Source organism: Archocentrus centrarchus, chromosome 1, assembly GCF_007364275.1.
Source record: "Archocentrus centrarchus isolate MPI-CPG fArcCen1 chromosome 1, fArcCen1, whole genome shotgun sequence".
NCBI lineage: Eukaryota > Metazoa > Chordata > Actinopteri > Cichliformes > Cichlidae > Archocentrus > Archocentrus centrarchus.
In genome coordinates this window covers 26,446,663-26,464,477 of record NC_044346.1, presented here as the reverse complement: position 1 = coordinate 26,464,477, position 17,815 = coordinate 26,446,663, and the positions used below count along the sequence as shown (strand labels likewise).

At 39.8% G+C, this 17,815-nt stretch overlaps 1 protein-coding gene across 1 annotated transcript in view; it reads right to left on the bottom strand.

The window, feature by feature from the left end:
- Positions 1 to 12,220, bottom strand: part of LOC115778662 (sphingosine kinase 1-like) — a 47,475-nt gene extending 35,255 nt beyond the window's left edge. The window contains exon 1 of the mRNA XM_030726868.1: positions 11,674 to 12,220. Coding sequence (XP_030582728.1) covers positions 11,674 to 12,082 — 409 coding nt within the window. The 5' untranslated portion in view covers positions 12,083 to 12,220. The remainder of the gene's footprint in view (positions 1 to 11,673) is intronic.
- Positions 12,221 to 17,815: the final 5,595 nt, after the last annotated feature.

Genomic DNA, 17,815 nt, shown 5'->3' with positions numbered 1-17,815 from the left:
TTCTCGTAGTTAGACAGAGCGGGCCATTTCAGACACAAAGCTGCATTGAGCCTCAGGACCTACGCTGAGCTCCGGTGAGAGAATGAGACCCTGAACTCGAGCTCTAGACAGCACATCAAGTTCTATCGCTGCGTATGTCGGGTAAGGAGGAGTCCGCAGGGAAAAAAAACTGCTGCTGCCACTGCTGTCTGACTGCGCGCCCCAATGCCTCCAATGCTGCAGTGAGAACTCATGAAACTGTGCTTATTGTAGACTGCTCTTTTGATCCTGTACAACACAGACAACATGCTATGAATAAAATATGCAGGTTCACTTCCAAGCATCAAGAAGCATTATCACTTTTGACAGTTTAAGACTGATTAATCTGAAGAGTGTGAACCAAGTTAAATGTACTTAAAAATCTAAAAAAAAAAAATACTACAGTTAATAAATAAAAATAAAAACTAGACCTTCTCCAATCTGTCTCAACAAATGCTATGACTGAAAAAAAAAAAACAACTAACACTAAAACTATTAAAAGTTCAAATGAAACTCTTATTTAACTCATTTAAAAAAAATGTAAATTAAAATGAAGTAAGGAACCTCTTGTGTAGTACAGTAATCCCTCGCTACTTTGCAGTTCGCGGACTCGCTGTTTCGTGGGTTTTCAATCAATATTAGTGTAAAATATTTATCGCTGTTTCGCAGGTTTTTGCAGTACTCGTTCTTCACATGCGTAGTACCTGTTGTACAGTAATGTATATATTTGGTGTATAAGTGTGTGGGGAGGGTTTATAAAAACTTAAAATAGTGTATAACTACTAAAATAATGTATAAGTATTAAAATAAATATAGCGTCCCTACTTCGCGGATTTTCACTTATCGCGGGTGGTCCTGGAACGTAACACCCGCAATAAGTGAGGGATTACTGTACTAGTGCAGAGCCTGTTCAGAGAGCTTAATTTGTGTTATTTTATTGCAGATACAAAACAAACATCCAGGAAATCACTGAGTTATTGAAGATAGGATATATATATAGATAAGGATATACTTGCTGAACGTGTGTATGTGTGTGTGTGTGTGTGTGTGTGGGTGTGTGTGTGTGTGTGTGCGTGAGAGAGACTGTGTCAGTTCAAAACCTGGACATGCATGATGGGCAGATTGTAGGTTGGAGCTTTCTCGAGAACTGCTCATCCAAAAACGAGTGAATGGCTGAAGTCATTTGTGACAGGAAACCAAAGACAAAAATACACTAAAATTAAATGAGAACATGTGTGATTACTGTACATTTCCTAAAAGTCATTTTGATGTGCCCATTTGAGGGATAAGACTTGGTGGTAGGATTATGCTGAGAACTGGGTTTTACTCGTTATATTTAGGGTTGAGGCGCTTGGAGATGAATTTATGTCAATGAATGTCACCAAAAAAAAAAAAAAAAAACCCCAGCCTGTATGGCTATGTGTGCCCCTCCCCTACACACAGACAGCAGAAGGCAGTGGTCAGTTAGGGGAAAGACTGGTAACAGAACATTTAGCTAAAATATGAGAAATGGCAATCCAAGCAATATCAAACTGGTGACTGTGCTTACTCTGGCCACCAGCAATTAACGTGTCAAGTCTGAAGTGGATTGGATGAACAGCTGTCAACAAAGGTGAACAACTGATGAACATACAGAGATTTCTTGAAATATTTGTAAAATCTTTCGCCGAGAGCGTGAGTCTTCTCTTCTCACTCTCGGCGGAGGTGGACGCCTTTTTTTCTCTCCCAACCCATCCCTTATCTGCCCTGTTTTGCTGCTTTGCTGCGCTTTAAGCGCCTCTCTCTACACATCGTCCAAACTGGAAATTAAAACTATGGATTTGGTCAGGTGGTCTCTCAATGCTATTGATCAGATTTTCTCCACGAGGAGACCGAGGGAAGGAGAACCCTCCTGTACCGCTGGGACATCTCTGGCTGGCTACATCATGGATTCCTGGGGTGACCAGAAGATGATGTGCTTGACGGCCCTGTCCATCGAGGACGTAGAAGACGTGTACATATTTGGCCTAATAACAGGACCTGATAACAGGATCTCTTCTGATTGGCCTTGAGGGATACCTGTTTTATTGTGAAATTCTGAAAATCTGGGCAGTTGTTCGTGGCTTAGGTAAGATGCCTGCTCAGTATGAAGGGTTGTGTAGAGCAGTACACACAGACTCAGTACCTGGTAGAGCTGAACCGCAAGGTGAATGCGAGCCTTGAGGCTTGCAGGCCAGCTTTGGCCATGCTCTAAGGTGAATGTACTAAATCTTGATGAAGTGTACGTTCGGCGTGATAAATTCTTCTGATTCTGAAAATAATGGAACCTGTCTTTTTTGTGTGTCCACCTACCAATCATACATTTATTGTCTTTACATGTGCACCCACACAACAACAACCACAACTCAAGCACTATGTGGAAATATGAAGTAATGAACATGCTCATATAGGCATTTATACCCAAATAAAACTGCATAGGTGTTTAGGTTTTCTGGACCTTCAGTTGATCCATCTACTGTTTGCTGAAGTCTCATCAGAAATAGTCTCAATGGAAGCGAAATGGGGAGGGAAATTTGAGGTATGCCAAATTACACAATAACTGGTCTAAAAATCAATGGTGACAGGTCTTAAGGAATGATGAATCTAAGTTTGAAATTTATGGTTCCAATTGTCATCAATAAGTATGGAGGACATCAGGAAAGAGGTACAACAGTGAGTGTCTGCAGCCATCTGTAAAACATGGTGAAGGCTCTGTCAAAGTACTGTCAGATTTTGATCAGCCATGCAATACAGTCTGGAATGTGTCTGATTGGCAACAGCTTTATTCTTCAGCATAGTGATCCCAAACACATTGCCAGTGCAGTAAAAGCATACCTGGATATAAAAAAAACAAGAAGAGCTTCAAATGTCCTTCAACAAGCCTGGAGAACGATTCCTGAAGAACACTTTAAAAAAATGACAAGAAAGCTGCCTAAGAGAGTTCAGGCTGTGCCAAGGAATAAATATTTACTTTCAAGCTCATTAGAATGCTAACCCCGTTTTTGCCTTATGTACTGTATTTCCATGTATGTTTACTATGTTTGCATGTTTCAATAAATTGCTGCACCCATTTCCCATTTCCTAGCAAAATATAAAGAAATGAAGGGTGACTCAAGATTTTAGCACAGTACTACATGTCAGTGCTTTCTTACAATCCCTCTTAATAGAATTTAAATACTTACATGCTTTAACCTGACAAACAGCTGGTTTCTACTCTTCTCTTATCCCTAATGTGGTTATTATTATTGATGACAAAACTTCTGTTTGTAAGGGGCATCCAATTAGAAGAAAGTTGGGTTAAATAAACTGATTCAGACAGGATTAACAGAGGTGCTGCACCAAGGCCCAGTTTAAAACAAATGAGGATTATTTAGATCTGTGAATCATTCAAAGCTACACTGTATTGCCTTAGTATTCACTCACCTACCCAAATCATTGAATTCAGGTGTTACAACTTCCATGGCCACAGGTGTATAAAACAAAGCACCTAGGCATGCAGATGCTTCTGCGAACATTTGTGAAAGAATAAGTTGCTCTCAGGAGCTCAGTGAATTCCAGCGTGGTACCGTGATAGGATGCCACCTGTGTGACAAATCCAGTTGTGAAATTTCCTCACTACTAAATATTCCACAGTCACTAGACTCTATTGCAGTGGAGACGTGTTCTCTGGAATGACAAGTCCTGCTTCTCCGTCTGGCAATCTGATGGACAAGTCTGGGTTTGGCAGTTGCCAGGAGAACGGTACTTGTCTGACTGCATTGTGCCAAGTGTAAAGTTTGGTGGAGGGAGGATTATGGTGTGGGGTTGTTTTTCAGGAGTTGGGCTCAGCCCCTTAGTTCCAGTGAAAGGAACTCTTAAGGCTTCAACATACTAAGACATTGGACAATTTCCTGCTCCCAACTTTATGGGAACAGTTTGGGGATGACCCCCTGCTGTTCCAACATGACTGTGCACCAAAGCACAAAACAAGGTCCACAGAGACATGGATGAACGAGTTTGGTGTGGAAGAACTGAGTCCTGAGCTTAACCCAACAGAACACCTTTGGGATGAATTAGAGCAGAGACTGGTAACATTGAATCAGGCTGGCGTGAATGTACAATGGGTTTTGGGGGAGGGTTAATGTTAAGTGTTATAATAGTGATCTGTTCTGGCAGTTAACTGCTGAAACTCTCAGCCCGGCGTGATGGCACCTCAGCAAGGCGATCAACCGCTGGCTAGAACCCTGAGAGTTGTATCTGTTATGGCAGCAAAGGGCGGGGCGACGTCTTATTAACCCTGTGGATTAAGAATGAGTAAATACTTTTGACAATATAGTGTACTCTAGTAGAAGGATAAAAATATGGAGCTGGAAATTAAAATAAAAGGTTGCCTCTAAAGAATGATCACTTGTTCATGTAACACAAACCTATTCTTTGTGCTACCTCTTCCAGACTTTTGTATGACAGAACATAAACTAATGTCCCAGCTTCTACTGTCTCAGCCTGAGGTAAATTGTCAGTAACAGCATTGACTGGCTGAGAGAGGCCTGGATTTCACTGCTAAAAGAAGCCATGCCAGTCCCCCTGAGAATGTCAGATAAGGTCTTTCAGAGCCATTTTTATTGTTTCACACTCATACTAACACCCATATTTAGTTACAGTGCATTAGCACAAATTATTATCTCTATTTAGTAATTCAAACTATTACCCTCAATGTGGCACTACTGTACAACCTCAACAAAGCACATACTCATGATTTCAGTTAAAGAGAAAATTATAATAATCAGCAGTGCTGTTTGTTCTATACATACAATACTTATCATCCTAACAGTGAAGGCCACACAGGAAAACTAGAAATGAGGTCATGACTGCAGCAGAAGTTGAAAGTCAAAAAAGTCTGATGGTAAAAACAAACACTAAGCAAAATCAGCTGAACAATGTAGAACTACAAGTGACAATGACATTGTCCCAAGAGGCCAAACACTGATGACACTCTGCCCTGGAGTTCAACACTATACTGATGTTGACTGACCACATTACCAATACTAAATAAATACAAATTCTGGTACTGGGGCTGCTACTCTGTTGTTGTATGTTGGATTCAATGTTACAATAATTCAACTGCTGATGTTGTTCTTCTACCAATTTGTGCAAAATCTTGGGACTACAGGATGCAGGGCAGAACGTTTTGCAGGCTTAAACACATGACCGGTTATTCCACACTGACGGCATCTCATTTGTGGCTTTTATCTTATCTGACAATACAACAACAGTGTTAATGTATAATCTATCTACCACCAGGGGCATGCAAACGATGTTTAGTTAAGTGTAAGATTAAAAAACAAAAAACAAAAAAACAAACAAAAAAAAACTATAAATGAGGCAGAATGCATGCTGACACCTTAATCTACTTCTTGGAGGTGTCTTTCAAAAATAAAGAAGTTTGACCAAGGTCAGTCTACATGGTGGCAGCAACATAATGGAAGACGGTGCATTAGGACAAGCTGCTCCCATATTATCATCCATTTATTATCATCACATTTCCAGTTTTTGTCTTCCTCAAGGACACACTATTCAGGCTACAATGTGCCCCCTTCGATCATTCCTGTGAGTAAACAATGTGCTTGTTTGGTTTAATTAATTTGGTCAGTTTGTTTCAATGCACTTTATAACACAACACTATTTTATAAATAATGGCACACATATTTGGTTTATATTGTTTTGCTGTCATTGGGTGTGTCCCAATTCAGGAGCTGCATCCTTTCAAAGCTGCATTTTTAAGGTCATTACGTCACAGTCAAGTGACAAAGGCTGCCCCAATTCAAAGGCACCTCCAAATGCATCCTTTTTTCCCTGGATTTGAAGAATGCATTGGGTGTATCATTCGTGGTTTATCCCATGATTCATTGCAGGCCAAAGCCTGTTGTGGGAATGGTGGAAATGTTTGAAATATTATTGTTTCTGTGACACAAAAAACTTTTTTCAATGCTTTTAGGCAAGAATGCAGATGTGTAAACCTCAAATATCTGCTCGATTTATGGATTTATTCATCAATTTACTGTTCAGTGTAACTGACTGTTTACTGCGCACGACAATAAAACGCTCTTGAATCTTGGAGAGCAGCTGAACAACGTTTTTAGTCACTTCCATCCGAACTATGACCACAGCAATATGTTAGCAACTAAACACACCAGCTACTTGGGGAATACACATTTTTCTCTAGTGACTGATGGTTCCAGGGGTCACTCTGTGTGACTGGGACTTTAGCAATCATTTTCCCAAAGACTGTCATCAATCTCCAGCAACTACACACAACCGGCCAGGGAATACTCATTTTTCCCTCCTCACCGGTGGTTGTCAGATGACCGGAGATAGGTCTCTTGGCCTGTGTGACTGAGGCCCTAATTCACCTGATCCTACATTGTCACCATGATGGTCACATGTCCAAAATGGTGGATGAGTTAACACCATGTGGTTAGTGGTGGACACGTGTCTACAAAACCTCAGTACAGAGGCCAAACAAATGGAAGGAATTTCCCTGTTTGGATTTATAATGGTTTGCTCCATTAATCACTCGGCTGAGTTCTCTGTGATGTAGTTCGGTCAGCTTGTTGAGTTAAGGTTTTGTATTCTTAAACAGTATTTTTGAAAAGCATTCTGTTTAGTCGACCTCTTCCACAGGTCTGTTAGTTTCTTATAAATAGCCTTTTTTCATTGTTTTGATGTCATTTTTGTCTAGCTTAAAACACAATTTTGTGTCACAAGGAAGTGGTGGAAATTTGTGTACCCACCAGTAAAACTTTACTTCATAAATGAAATGGACTTACAGTAAGTGCTGATTATACTGCCACTACATACAGTACTGCTGTAGTGCTGCAGTTCATTATCATTTTCTATCAGCAACCATATGCTCAAGCCAGATGACAATCTATTGTGATGGTTTTAATCAATACCAGTAGCCTCTCTGCCTGCTACCATCACCTTTCTTATGGTGATGACAATGCTGTCAACAGATGAATTTAATCTTTTTATTACTGTAACCTTACAACAATACTGTTAAGGAAAAACTGGCCAATGCAGCTGAGGTGTCAATTGTAATTCTCAAAGAAGGAATGTGTCTTTTTCGGTGCTAGGCATTGTAGCGTGTCGAGTCGCTGACTCATCTATCACCTCGTGTGATATTTCAAAAGCATCACTTGAACACACCACAGAGCTAACCACTAGCCGGTCATGACCTGCAGTTTATTCTGAACTTCCTTTTCCAGTGGAAGTAACCTTTCGTTACACATCTGTCAAAGAAAACAGTCTAATTGCAATTCAACTGTGAGAACAGTATGAGAGACAATTTCCTTGCTTAATTACAACAGTATCAAGATCAGCTGGTGACGTCTCACCAATTCTCTAAGCTACCAAAAAAGCATCAAAAACTATTCAAAACAGCCACACCAGATGACAGATTGTGGCTTTTTGAGTCATGGGTTTAACAGATGTTTAAATAAATGATCATTATCATGCAAACTAATATGGATGCCCTGAAGTGCAACGCTGATTCAGTGTCAACCATTAGAGCAGAGAAGCAATACCAGGCAACCTCAGCACACATAAAATATTGATGAAGGAGTTTGTGTTTTTGAAAATAGAAAGTAAATATCTGGCATATTGCACACCTAACTCCAAGGCTGTTGTATTGTCTCCCTCAGGCAGTGTTTAAACCCACATGTGGACAAACATTAAATCCATGTCACGGGAAAATGGATCTGTAGAAAATAGACGCTTTCTGAATAACCCTTTGAGCGTACCTGACGTCAAGGCAGTGACACAAGCATCAGTGTTGATGGAGAGGTCAGACAGGCTTGCACTGACCTCATTTAGACTAATGGTTTGGACGCAGAACTCATGACGGGATTTGGTATGGTTCACGAGGCCTCAGGAACAATAAGTAACTAACTCCAGATCACATTAGCCTCTTCTAAAGATACCAAAAAGCCCTGCAGCTACAATGAGGTTTGAAATTACCACCACTGACTGCGAAAATGCTCCGAAAGTTGACACTTCGGCAGGTAACCCAGAAGTAGAATCATATGCAGCTGATATTTTATTCTCAGCACTTCTGGTTCTGTTTGATTATTTATGCTTAAATTACGAGACAGCCAGTGGCGATAATTAAAAAAATAAATAAATAAATAAATCAGGTTTTCTTAATTTATTCCAGGAGTAGTTGATCTTTTAAGTATTACCACAACTATCAAATATTAGACCAACACTCCCACACTCCAATGTTTCTAGACCCCAAATCAACAAAAGTATGATGAACTAACAACTAAAGCTAAAATATAACCAATTTGTTATAAAATAAGGTAAACCAGCAATGTTTTGGTCATTTTGTCTGAAAAATAAATAAGTGACAAAAAAATGCCAGCCTCTGTTTTAAAATACTATTCAACCTTTCCCCCAAACATTGTCAAGTTGTATACAGCGTAAACACAGGTAGGCAAAATAAACCTATTTTTCTACATCTGAAATGGTGTGAAAATACAAACAATGCTTTATATGAACAATTTTTACTGCTTTTCAGTTTATTGAACACCTTCCAATTCACACAAAAAGTTAGACATATTGTAGGTGTGTACCAACTCCAGGTAACTAGTCTGCAACCAGAAACCAAGCACTGCATCCAGGCCAGGCCTTAGCAGGGAGCATATCCCTATAAGAATACGTGGCACAGCATGTAAAAAGCCGGCCATAGATGCAGACTGAGAATCCCGGCTGCACATGAAAACAATCAAGCAATGAGGCAATCAAGAACAAGTCGAAAATCAAAAGGAATTTCCAGTGTTTGTTATGCTAACTTCATCCATTTTCTTCTGCTTCTTTAATTCAGGGTTACAAGGGAGCTGGAGGCTAACCCTCCTGCCAATAGGGGGAGACAGGTGTCCAGTCTGTCACAGGGCTAACACAGAGAGACATTTACGCTCACATTCACACCTACGGCCAGTTTACAGTTAACCTAACATGCATGTCTTTGGACTGTGAGAAAACATGCAAACTTCGCACAGAAAGACCCCAGAGGGCCAGTTGATTTGAACTCAGGAACTTCTTACTGTGAGGCGATGGTGCTAACCACCGCACCACTGTGCCACCCACCCAGAGTGTGGTGATAACACTGTGTGCATTGTGCTCGATCAGTGGTTTCTTGCAAACCTAGTGGACTTTTTTGCACTTCATACTCTGCACACTTAATGGATATTTAGGCCTGTATTATCTTTTTGTTGCTATTTTCTCGTTACTCGTTTCTGTTCTTCTTTCTTGTTCCTACTTACATGCCTGTGAAATGTATATCTTCTTTCTCATTTATATGCTGCTGTGACAAAAATGGGAGAGCTGTCAAACTGAATTTTGTTGCATGGAAATGTGCAATGACAATAAAGAACTTCTTCTTAATCAGAAGTTTAATCATTTGAAAACATGCTATGACTGAATATTTATCTATATTGACTGCTACTAAACCACAGTAATTTAAATAATAATGCAATAATTCACAGTTTGACATCTTCAAGTTAAAAATTCTTAAAAAATAAACGTCTGTTTTTTGCTTGTTATGCAAGCAGTTCTGAAATTTTAAGAAACATGAAAAAGTAAAAAAAAAATAAAGTTTTTCACTTTAGCTGTGTGTTGCAAAAAATATTTACAGGACCAATGTATTTGGTAGCCAAGGCAAATGTATCAGAGACTAGGGTGAAATCAGCAGCTTTAGTACTAAATTGGTCAATAGCATCCACAGTATCCTGTGTGAAAACAGAAACCTTGGTGATGTACCTTGCCAGAAAGTCAAAACTAGGCCAAAAACAAAGCATTAGTCTGAATAAACCAGCGATAAGAGAGGTAGAGCTAGAGCAGGTGATGTAATCGAGACGCTTGTGTTTGGGCGATTGTCCCAAGGTGGCACACTAATTCAGTCACTGTCTTGGTTTACAACCCATGCAGTCAAATTACAACACATTTCAAAGCAAATACTTTTTAGAGCTACTAAACGTCTAGTCCTTTCTCCTCTGACAATGACTGGCAGAGTAGAACTGCAGCATGTTTTGCCTTGTTAAAAATAAATTTGGGGGAAATGCTAACTGGGTCACAGTGTGCCACTGATACTGTGGCTGTGTGGAGGAAATAATTTGTGTGAGGGAAAATGGAAAAAAAAAAAAAGTATTTTTATCTTTAGAAATCTCCGATTATAGAACGGTTCCTGCTGGAATAATTACACCTCCTGGCATTACATTAACAAACGACACAATCAATATTGTCTCATGTTTCTCAGGTGTGTTTTTAGATTAACTAGGCTTGATTGAAGCCTGAAGCTTCTGAACTGAAAGGTGACTCTCCATAACACACCAGTAGTATTGCTTTGTCCACGTAAGGCGCAGGTTAAATATGATGAGGCAGAGCATCACAGGAGCCCCGCCTCTTGACTGGACATTATCTCAATAGCAGTAATATTCCCTTGTGTTTTTCATGTTTCTTTAAAAGGAACTGAAACTTGACTCTGTTCAGACCTGCTCTTCTGTTTTATTAATCCGAGGAGTAATTTAAAGGTAATCGAGAGAGATCTGATGAAATGCCACAAAACCAGTTCTGTATAGGGAATGAATCAGGATACTACCAGCTAATTACCAGTAGGGCTGTAGGGCAAGATTAACTGTTACAAAAATAAACCAGGAAGGACAACCAGGCAGCCTTTTATAGTAAAAATTATGTTAAATTGTAATTTACAATTTCCTAGAAACTGAAAAGTAAGAAATAAACAAGAAAAAAAAAAGCTAAAGGTGAACTCTGGGAGATGACTCATTAATGCCACATTAAACTAGAGATGCTAAAAAAAACAGACTTTGTGGTTAGTCATCTTTTTTTATCATAAGGAAAAAACAGCTACACCTCCTCCCACTACAAGCCATGAAGGTATTCATCAGCTATTCTGATTAAGCAATAATTTTCAAAAATGCCCAACATTTTAAAGTCACAACTTCCAACATGTAAGGATATACCACTTTTCTTTTTCATATGGCAATAAACTTCCAACCTTTTTGTTTTGGACTATTTAACATATGATTAAGCTTATATTTAAATAAACTATTTATATAAACTGTATACCACTAAAAACCATTATATAATGGATTAAAAGAAGGTATAGGTCAAGACCTAGTAGGTTATATGGGGGAGAAGCCCTTTTAGTTAACTGAAATAAAAATTAAACTAGGCTTTGTGTACTTACACAACTAACTCAAGGAGAATAAAATATTCAGAAAATGTCTTCAGATTTAGTCTGTTAATTTTTTCAAATGTGTGAACACAATGAGAATAAGCGGGCATTGGTAAATACTAATTTTAAAATCAGTCCGCCCTTTAAAATGTTAGCAATTTGCTCGTACAAACTGCCTACGTTTTGATAAAATACACATAAAAGGGCACCGCTTTTATCCCACTAACATTACTCTTTCAGTTGTGAGCAGGCGCGTGGGTTAACAGTCATTTGGTGGCGGCTGAAACTCATGTTCGCCTCAGTATCACAGCGTTATCTTCATACAGAGATGAATGTAAGCGCAGCGAGGGACCCTGCTGCTATCACTACCTGTAAACTTTCCGTTTTCGTTGCTATACTACACTCACCGTTTCTAGGGAACTGTTGCCGGGCAGAGCGTTCTCGGACAGCGCGAGCCCACTTCTCTGCCTCCTCCAGGTTAGCGCGCGGGTCCTGGAGTGCGGCGAGCCGAAAGCACTGCTCCACTCTCTGCCGCGACACTCTGGAGCTCATCCACCGCCGTTTGAGTGGGTAAAAGTAGGCAACTAAGTACGCTGCCGGGTCCACGCTGTCATTTCCCCGGTAAGCCCGACAGCCGACGCACTCCTTCAGGCTGAGCACCACCTTGTTCCGCCCGACAGGTGCCGACGTGAGCCTCTGGACAACGAGGTCCTTCTCGGTCAGGGTGACGGCACACCTGCCTTTCCGGTTACTGGTGAACAGAAATTCCCCGTACAGGCTGGTGCCCTTCGAATCAGCTCTCTTGTGATCCATCATAAACGGACGCCGGACTGGGGAGACCGGGACACGGAGGGGGTCCGGGAAGCAGAAGAAACAGCCGCACTGTCACATAGCTAGCCGCCTGAATGATGCGAGCAAAGTAGACCGGAGCACTGACAGGCTGCTGCTGCTGCTCGGACCTCTGTGAAGAATCACGGAATCAAACATTCCGTATCCGGCGAAATTTCAAAATAAGAGCTTATTTGCGAGCGCTGAACCTGCTCGTGAGATGATCGCTAAGGTTTCAGGTCTTTCTCATTATTTAGAAATTGCCAGGGTTTAATAACCTGTTTATATTCAGCAGATTAAAACTTACACATATTACACTGAATATCAATAATAAAGTAAAATAAATTATATTGCACTAAATATAGAAATGTAATAAAAGAAGGACAACAATTTTGATGTTCTCTGGATAGTTTCCCTTGTACTTGATTATAGATTACTGTAATTTTAATAATTAAGATAAGGCAAGATAAGATATACTTTAGTCATCCAGATAGGAAACCTTGTCTTGCAAAGCTTAAACAGTAACAGCCAAAATAGCTCACTAAAGTAGAATTACTTGACTAGAAAACAGCTCAATTAAATAGAATAAGATTAAAACAGCATAAAAATCAAATAAATGCAACAATAACTAAAAACGTGATGAAAAAAATAGTCTCTAAAAGTTAAGATAGCTCAATAAATTGTTCAACAAATACAGTTATTCACATTTTTTTTTTAAAGTTTAATCTGTGACTTCTCTAACTTCATTAAATTAAATCAGTTTTGCAGTTTTTTTTGTTTGTACCAAGTTTCTATTTATGTGATAGATAATAGCAATAATGGTCCTGGAGAAACCAGAGTCTGTAGCCCTTTGCCTTTAATCAGGTCCATGAAGCATATTTTCACAGATGTAATCTGATCATCGGCTGTGAATGTCATTAGGCCAAATCAAGCCTTTATTTTTTAAGTCATATGAGTTTCCTCATTTGTCGGTGTTTTTCTGGGTTTCTGTCGCTGGCTTTATGTTTCTGTGACTGCGGTCTTCATTTAACTTTGCTGTGCAATAGTTCTACCCGGGCAAAAGATGCAGTGTGCTGCCACCTGGTGTTTATAAGAGTTCAAGAACAATGTAAAATTAAAAAAATACCCGATCAAATAAATTCTGAGTAATAATTGTACAGCTAATATTATATGGTATTAATGTCTTGTAACGTTTAGATTTTCACTTCATATTTAATTGTCTTGAACATACTTATAGGAAAATATTTAACAAGTGTGTATGTCCTGTTTGAATGCTGGGCACTGTAAAAATGTGGCTGCAAACTTTTACAGTAAGTTACTATAAAAATGTTTACAGCACTTTTCCTAAATTTTAATTTACAGTATTATTACTGTAATTTCATTTATAATATTATTTTATTAGCAGGTAGCTGGTGGTTAGTGTAGTAAGTAAAAAAATACATTTTTACCTGTAATCTTTAAGATTGTTGAAATTGATACAAATATGCTCATATACTTTGTTTTTATATAGCTTCACAGGAAGTAAAAAGCTTAAAAAAACAATAAATTAATAAATAAATAAAAACATCACATAGCTTGCCGATAAGACTTACAGTCAGGGGCACGACTGCATGGAATGACGACTAGTTAAATAAATAAAGAAACTCTGTGCCCTTATTTATTTAACAAAAATTAGGCCAAAATGCAGAAGTAGTGTATGAAAAAATAAGTACACCCCATGATTCAGTAGCTTGTAGCAGCAATAACTTGAATTGTTTTCTGTATGATTTTATCAGTCTCTCACATCATTGTGGAGAAATTTTGGACCACTCTTCTTTAAAATGTGGCTTCACTTCAGGTTTGCAGACATTCATTCCTGCCACAGCATTTCAGTCAGGTTGAGGTCTGGACTATGACTGTGGCTGCATAACAAGCCCAAATCCTTACCCCTCCACCACTGTGCTTGGTATGAGGTATTTGTGCTGATATGCTGTGTTTGGTTTACCTAACATGCCGCTGTGCAAATAACATGCCCACTCTGGTCTCATCTGTTTAAAGGACATAGTTACAGAAGTCTTGTGGTTTCTTCAAATGCAACTTTGTAAACCTAAGTAAGGCTGCCATGTTCTTTTTAGAGAGAGGAGACTTTCTCCTGGCAACCCTTCCAAACAAGGCATACTTGTTCAGTCTTTTTCTAATTGTGCTGTCATGACTGTTAACATTGGATGTGCTGAGGCCTGTAGGGTCTGAGATGTAGCTCTTGGGTTTGGGGCAGTTTCTCTGAGCATTGTCACAGTCTGACCTCGGGGGGAATTTTCTGGGACATCCATTCCTGGGAACATTGGCAGCTGTCCTGAATGTTTTCTACTTGTGACTATTCTTTCTCACTGTAGAATGATGAACTTCAGCTTGTTTGGAAATGGCCTTATAACCCTTCTCCTGACTGATTATCAGCAACAATTGCTTCTCTAAGATCATTCTGCTTTCTTTCCTCTTTGGTACTGTGTTAACACACACATTGAACACTGCCACCTCACAGCAAGAAGGATGCTTCTGATGCTTCTGTGTTGGTTCCCTCTGGGTGCTCCTGTATCCTCACATAGTCCAAAGGTGTTAGTTCTGTGATAGACTGGTGACCTGGGAACAATTTCTGGTATAGGCTCCAGCTCTCCCATGACCCTGTTTAAATAATTGGCTAATAAAATGACTGGGTGGATAGAAAAAAAGACATATTTAGCTGGAGTCTCTCTTTATGGGCTGAAAAACAGAGCAGGGAGGAAGTCTAAAAGTCTGATTTAATCTGAGACCAGTTGAGATGCAAAATGCTGAATATTTATTGTGGATTAAGCATGTGACCCTTTAATCTTATAATAGCTTTTTGGGCCTTTTGGGTGAAGCAAAATTTAGTTGTGACCATACATCTGTTACAGATGGGTCTCACAGCATTACTATTCACCTGGTGCCATGTGATGCATAAGGCACATACAGTACTTTGTTTGCTCTGTTTTTGTTCGCTACACAATCTTGAGGGAAATATTTGGCTCTTTAGCTGCCGCACTGTTTCAAACAACCTGTCTTTGTATCTGATTTATGTTCGGTGCAGAGCAGGCAGTGCATAGAGTACATATGGAGAATGCACATTGAATAGGTTTGTAAAAAGTTAGGGAAACAGTTCTAGGAAATAAACACAGATGGCATTAAAAGCATTAAGAATGATACAGATGTCCCACTGATGGACAATATATGCCCAATACAGGGAACATTAGTCATTAGTTTTTTGTGATAAGCTTGTTAATTGACCAGTTTTCTTTTTTTTTTGCATTGAAATTAAAATGTTATTTACCTATTGTATATACCTAACTATATTTTAACCATTAATATTTTTCATTATAACTTCATGCATTAACAAAATAGTGTGCTTTACTACTGTGAATCATAATAATATGTTACTGTATGATTGTGGATTTGTAGATGAAACCAAGGTGCAGAGCACAGGAGACTGACATTTTGGCATTCTGCATTTGATAAGATAATATGGTGAAGTTTTACCCGATGCTTTCTGAAGCAACCACAGGCTGGACTGGTTCTTCTTCTGGCACTTCTAATGCACAACATGGTCAAGCTTTTCCCAAAACATTTCAGCAGGCCTGAAATCCAGTGACCGCACTGGCCACTCTATGACAGAATAACTGCTCACTGCTTCTTCTCTAAATAGTTCCTGCATAGTTTGGATCTGTGCTTTAGGACATTGTCCTACTGTATGGGAAAACTGGCTCCAATAAAGTAGCAGCCACAGTGTTTTGGCAAAGGTTTGCAAATGGAATCATAGACTTTATTGTTCAAGGTCAGTTTTATCCTGTGCATAACACCCATTTTACCACCAAAGAGTCACCAGACCATCATAGTTCCTTCACCTTGCTCAACAAATGGAGTCCAGCACTCCAGTATCCATTTGTTTTTCTACATTTCATAAATGTTCTTCTTTTTTGATTCAAACACTGCCAACATTTTCCAGTCATCCTCTGTCCAATGTCTGTGTTCTTTAACAAACTTAATCCTTTCCTTTCATTTACCAATCTCAGATATGGCCCTTTTTGCAAAGTTAGAAGGCCATCTCATCAATGCTGACTTTATGTCATGATTTGCAGGATAATGGTCCCAACGCAGATTCAGGAGACAAAAAGGATTTAACAGAAAGCAAGCCATTTAATGAGGCTGGTTGTAAAAAGTCCACAAGGACACAGAGAGAAAGCCACAAGGCTAGAAAACTGGCTGAACAGACACTGAGACAACGAACAAAGGGATGAGAGTACTGTATAGAAATATTCACCCACTCACTCACACACACACACACACACACACACACACACACACACACACACACACACACACACACACACACACACACACACACACACAAGGCTAATCAGGAGAGTGAGACACATCTGGGGAAACAAGGCACTGGTGAAAATAATTAGGATAGTGGAACTGGGGAAATAAAAGTAAATGCAAAACACAGGAGACAAATGACTACTGTGCTCCCTTAGAGGAATCCTGGAATGCAGCATCAATATGTTACATTCATTGCAAAGATCTTTGCTGATGATCATGCAGAAGTGGCGCGTGACTAAACCACAATGAGCATTGCTGGTATCTACTGTCCATTGGGGTGTATGATCCACAAAAGCCCAATCAGATCCAGGTAGTTTTCAGTTCAAGTGCCCAGTTCTCTGGTGTCTCCCTCAGTGATGTGTTTCTTGTAGGACCTGACCTTAACAATCCTCTCCTTGGTGTGCTCTTATGCTTTTGAAAGGAGAAAGTGCCAATCGTGGCAGACATCCAGCAGGTGTTCCATTGTTTCTTGGTGTAGGAAAACTAACGCGACCAGGACGGTGACCTCACCAAACCAGTAACTGATTATTGCATGAAAGCCCATGTGTTTGGCTGTCTGTAGTCATTTGTGGACTGTGGAGAGCCATAAAGGAAGGAGCCCGAGAGCATGGAACTGATACAGTGAAGTCTGTGGAAAGGCACTTTTACATGGTCTGATATCATTACCATCTGCAGAAGAAGCAATTGGCCTTCTTCAGCGTACACAGGCTTCACTCGCTGAGTCAAACCTCCTCTTACACAAGTTCATGTCAAACAGACAAACAGTCGCAGAAGCTTTCACACCAGAAGACTGTTCCAATCATCAAGGACCTAGACTTATACAAAGAAACAGCACCTACTCAAAGCAGCTTAGGCCTGCTCTGGGAGATTATATCAGACATATTCACATTTTCTGCATCGACCGTTGTCAAACTATTCGCTCTACTGTCAACAGTGTGTTTGATAAACTGGGTTTCTGGATCCTGTCACAATTCAGGAAGGGCCCTGCTCAGGGAACTCACCAATGAACCAGTTGACTGGGATGCACCCCTCCCAGAGGGCAAGCTGAAAAAATGGGAAACTTGGAGAGATTCTAAAGATCTGAAACAACTTCACATACCCTGGGCATACATGTCAACTTCCCTCTCCCAAGCTGTACGCACAGAACTGTGTGTGTGTTTTCAGATGCTTCAACCAAAGCAATTGGTGCTGCAGCTTACATAAAAAACAGTTCAGGAAGGTGGAAAAGTTGAAGTGGGACTTGTCATGGGCAAGGCTAAACTAGCACCATGGTCTGTACCTACCATCCCAAGGCTTGAGCTCTGTGCAGCAGTTCTTGGGATAGAGATGGCAGACCTTGCACAATGGACT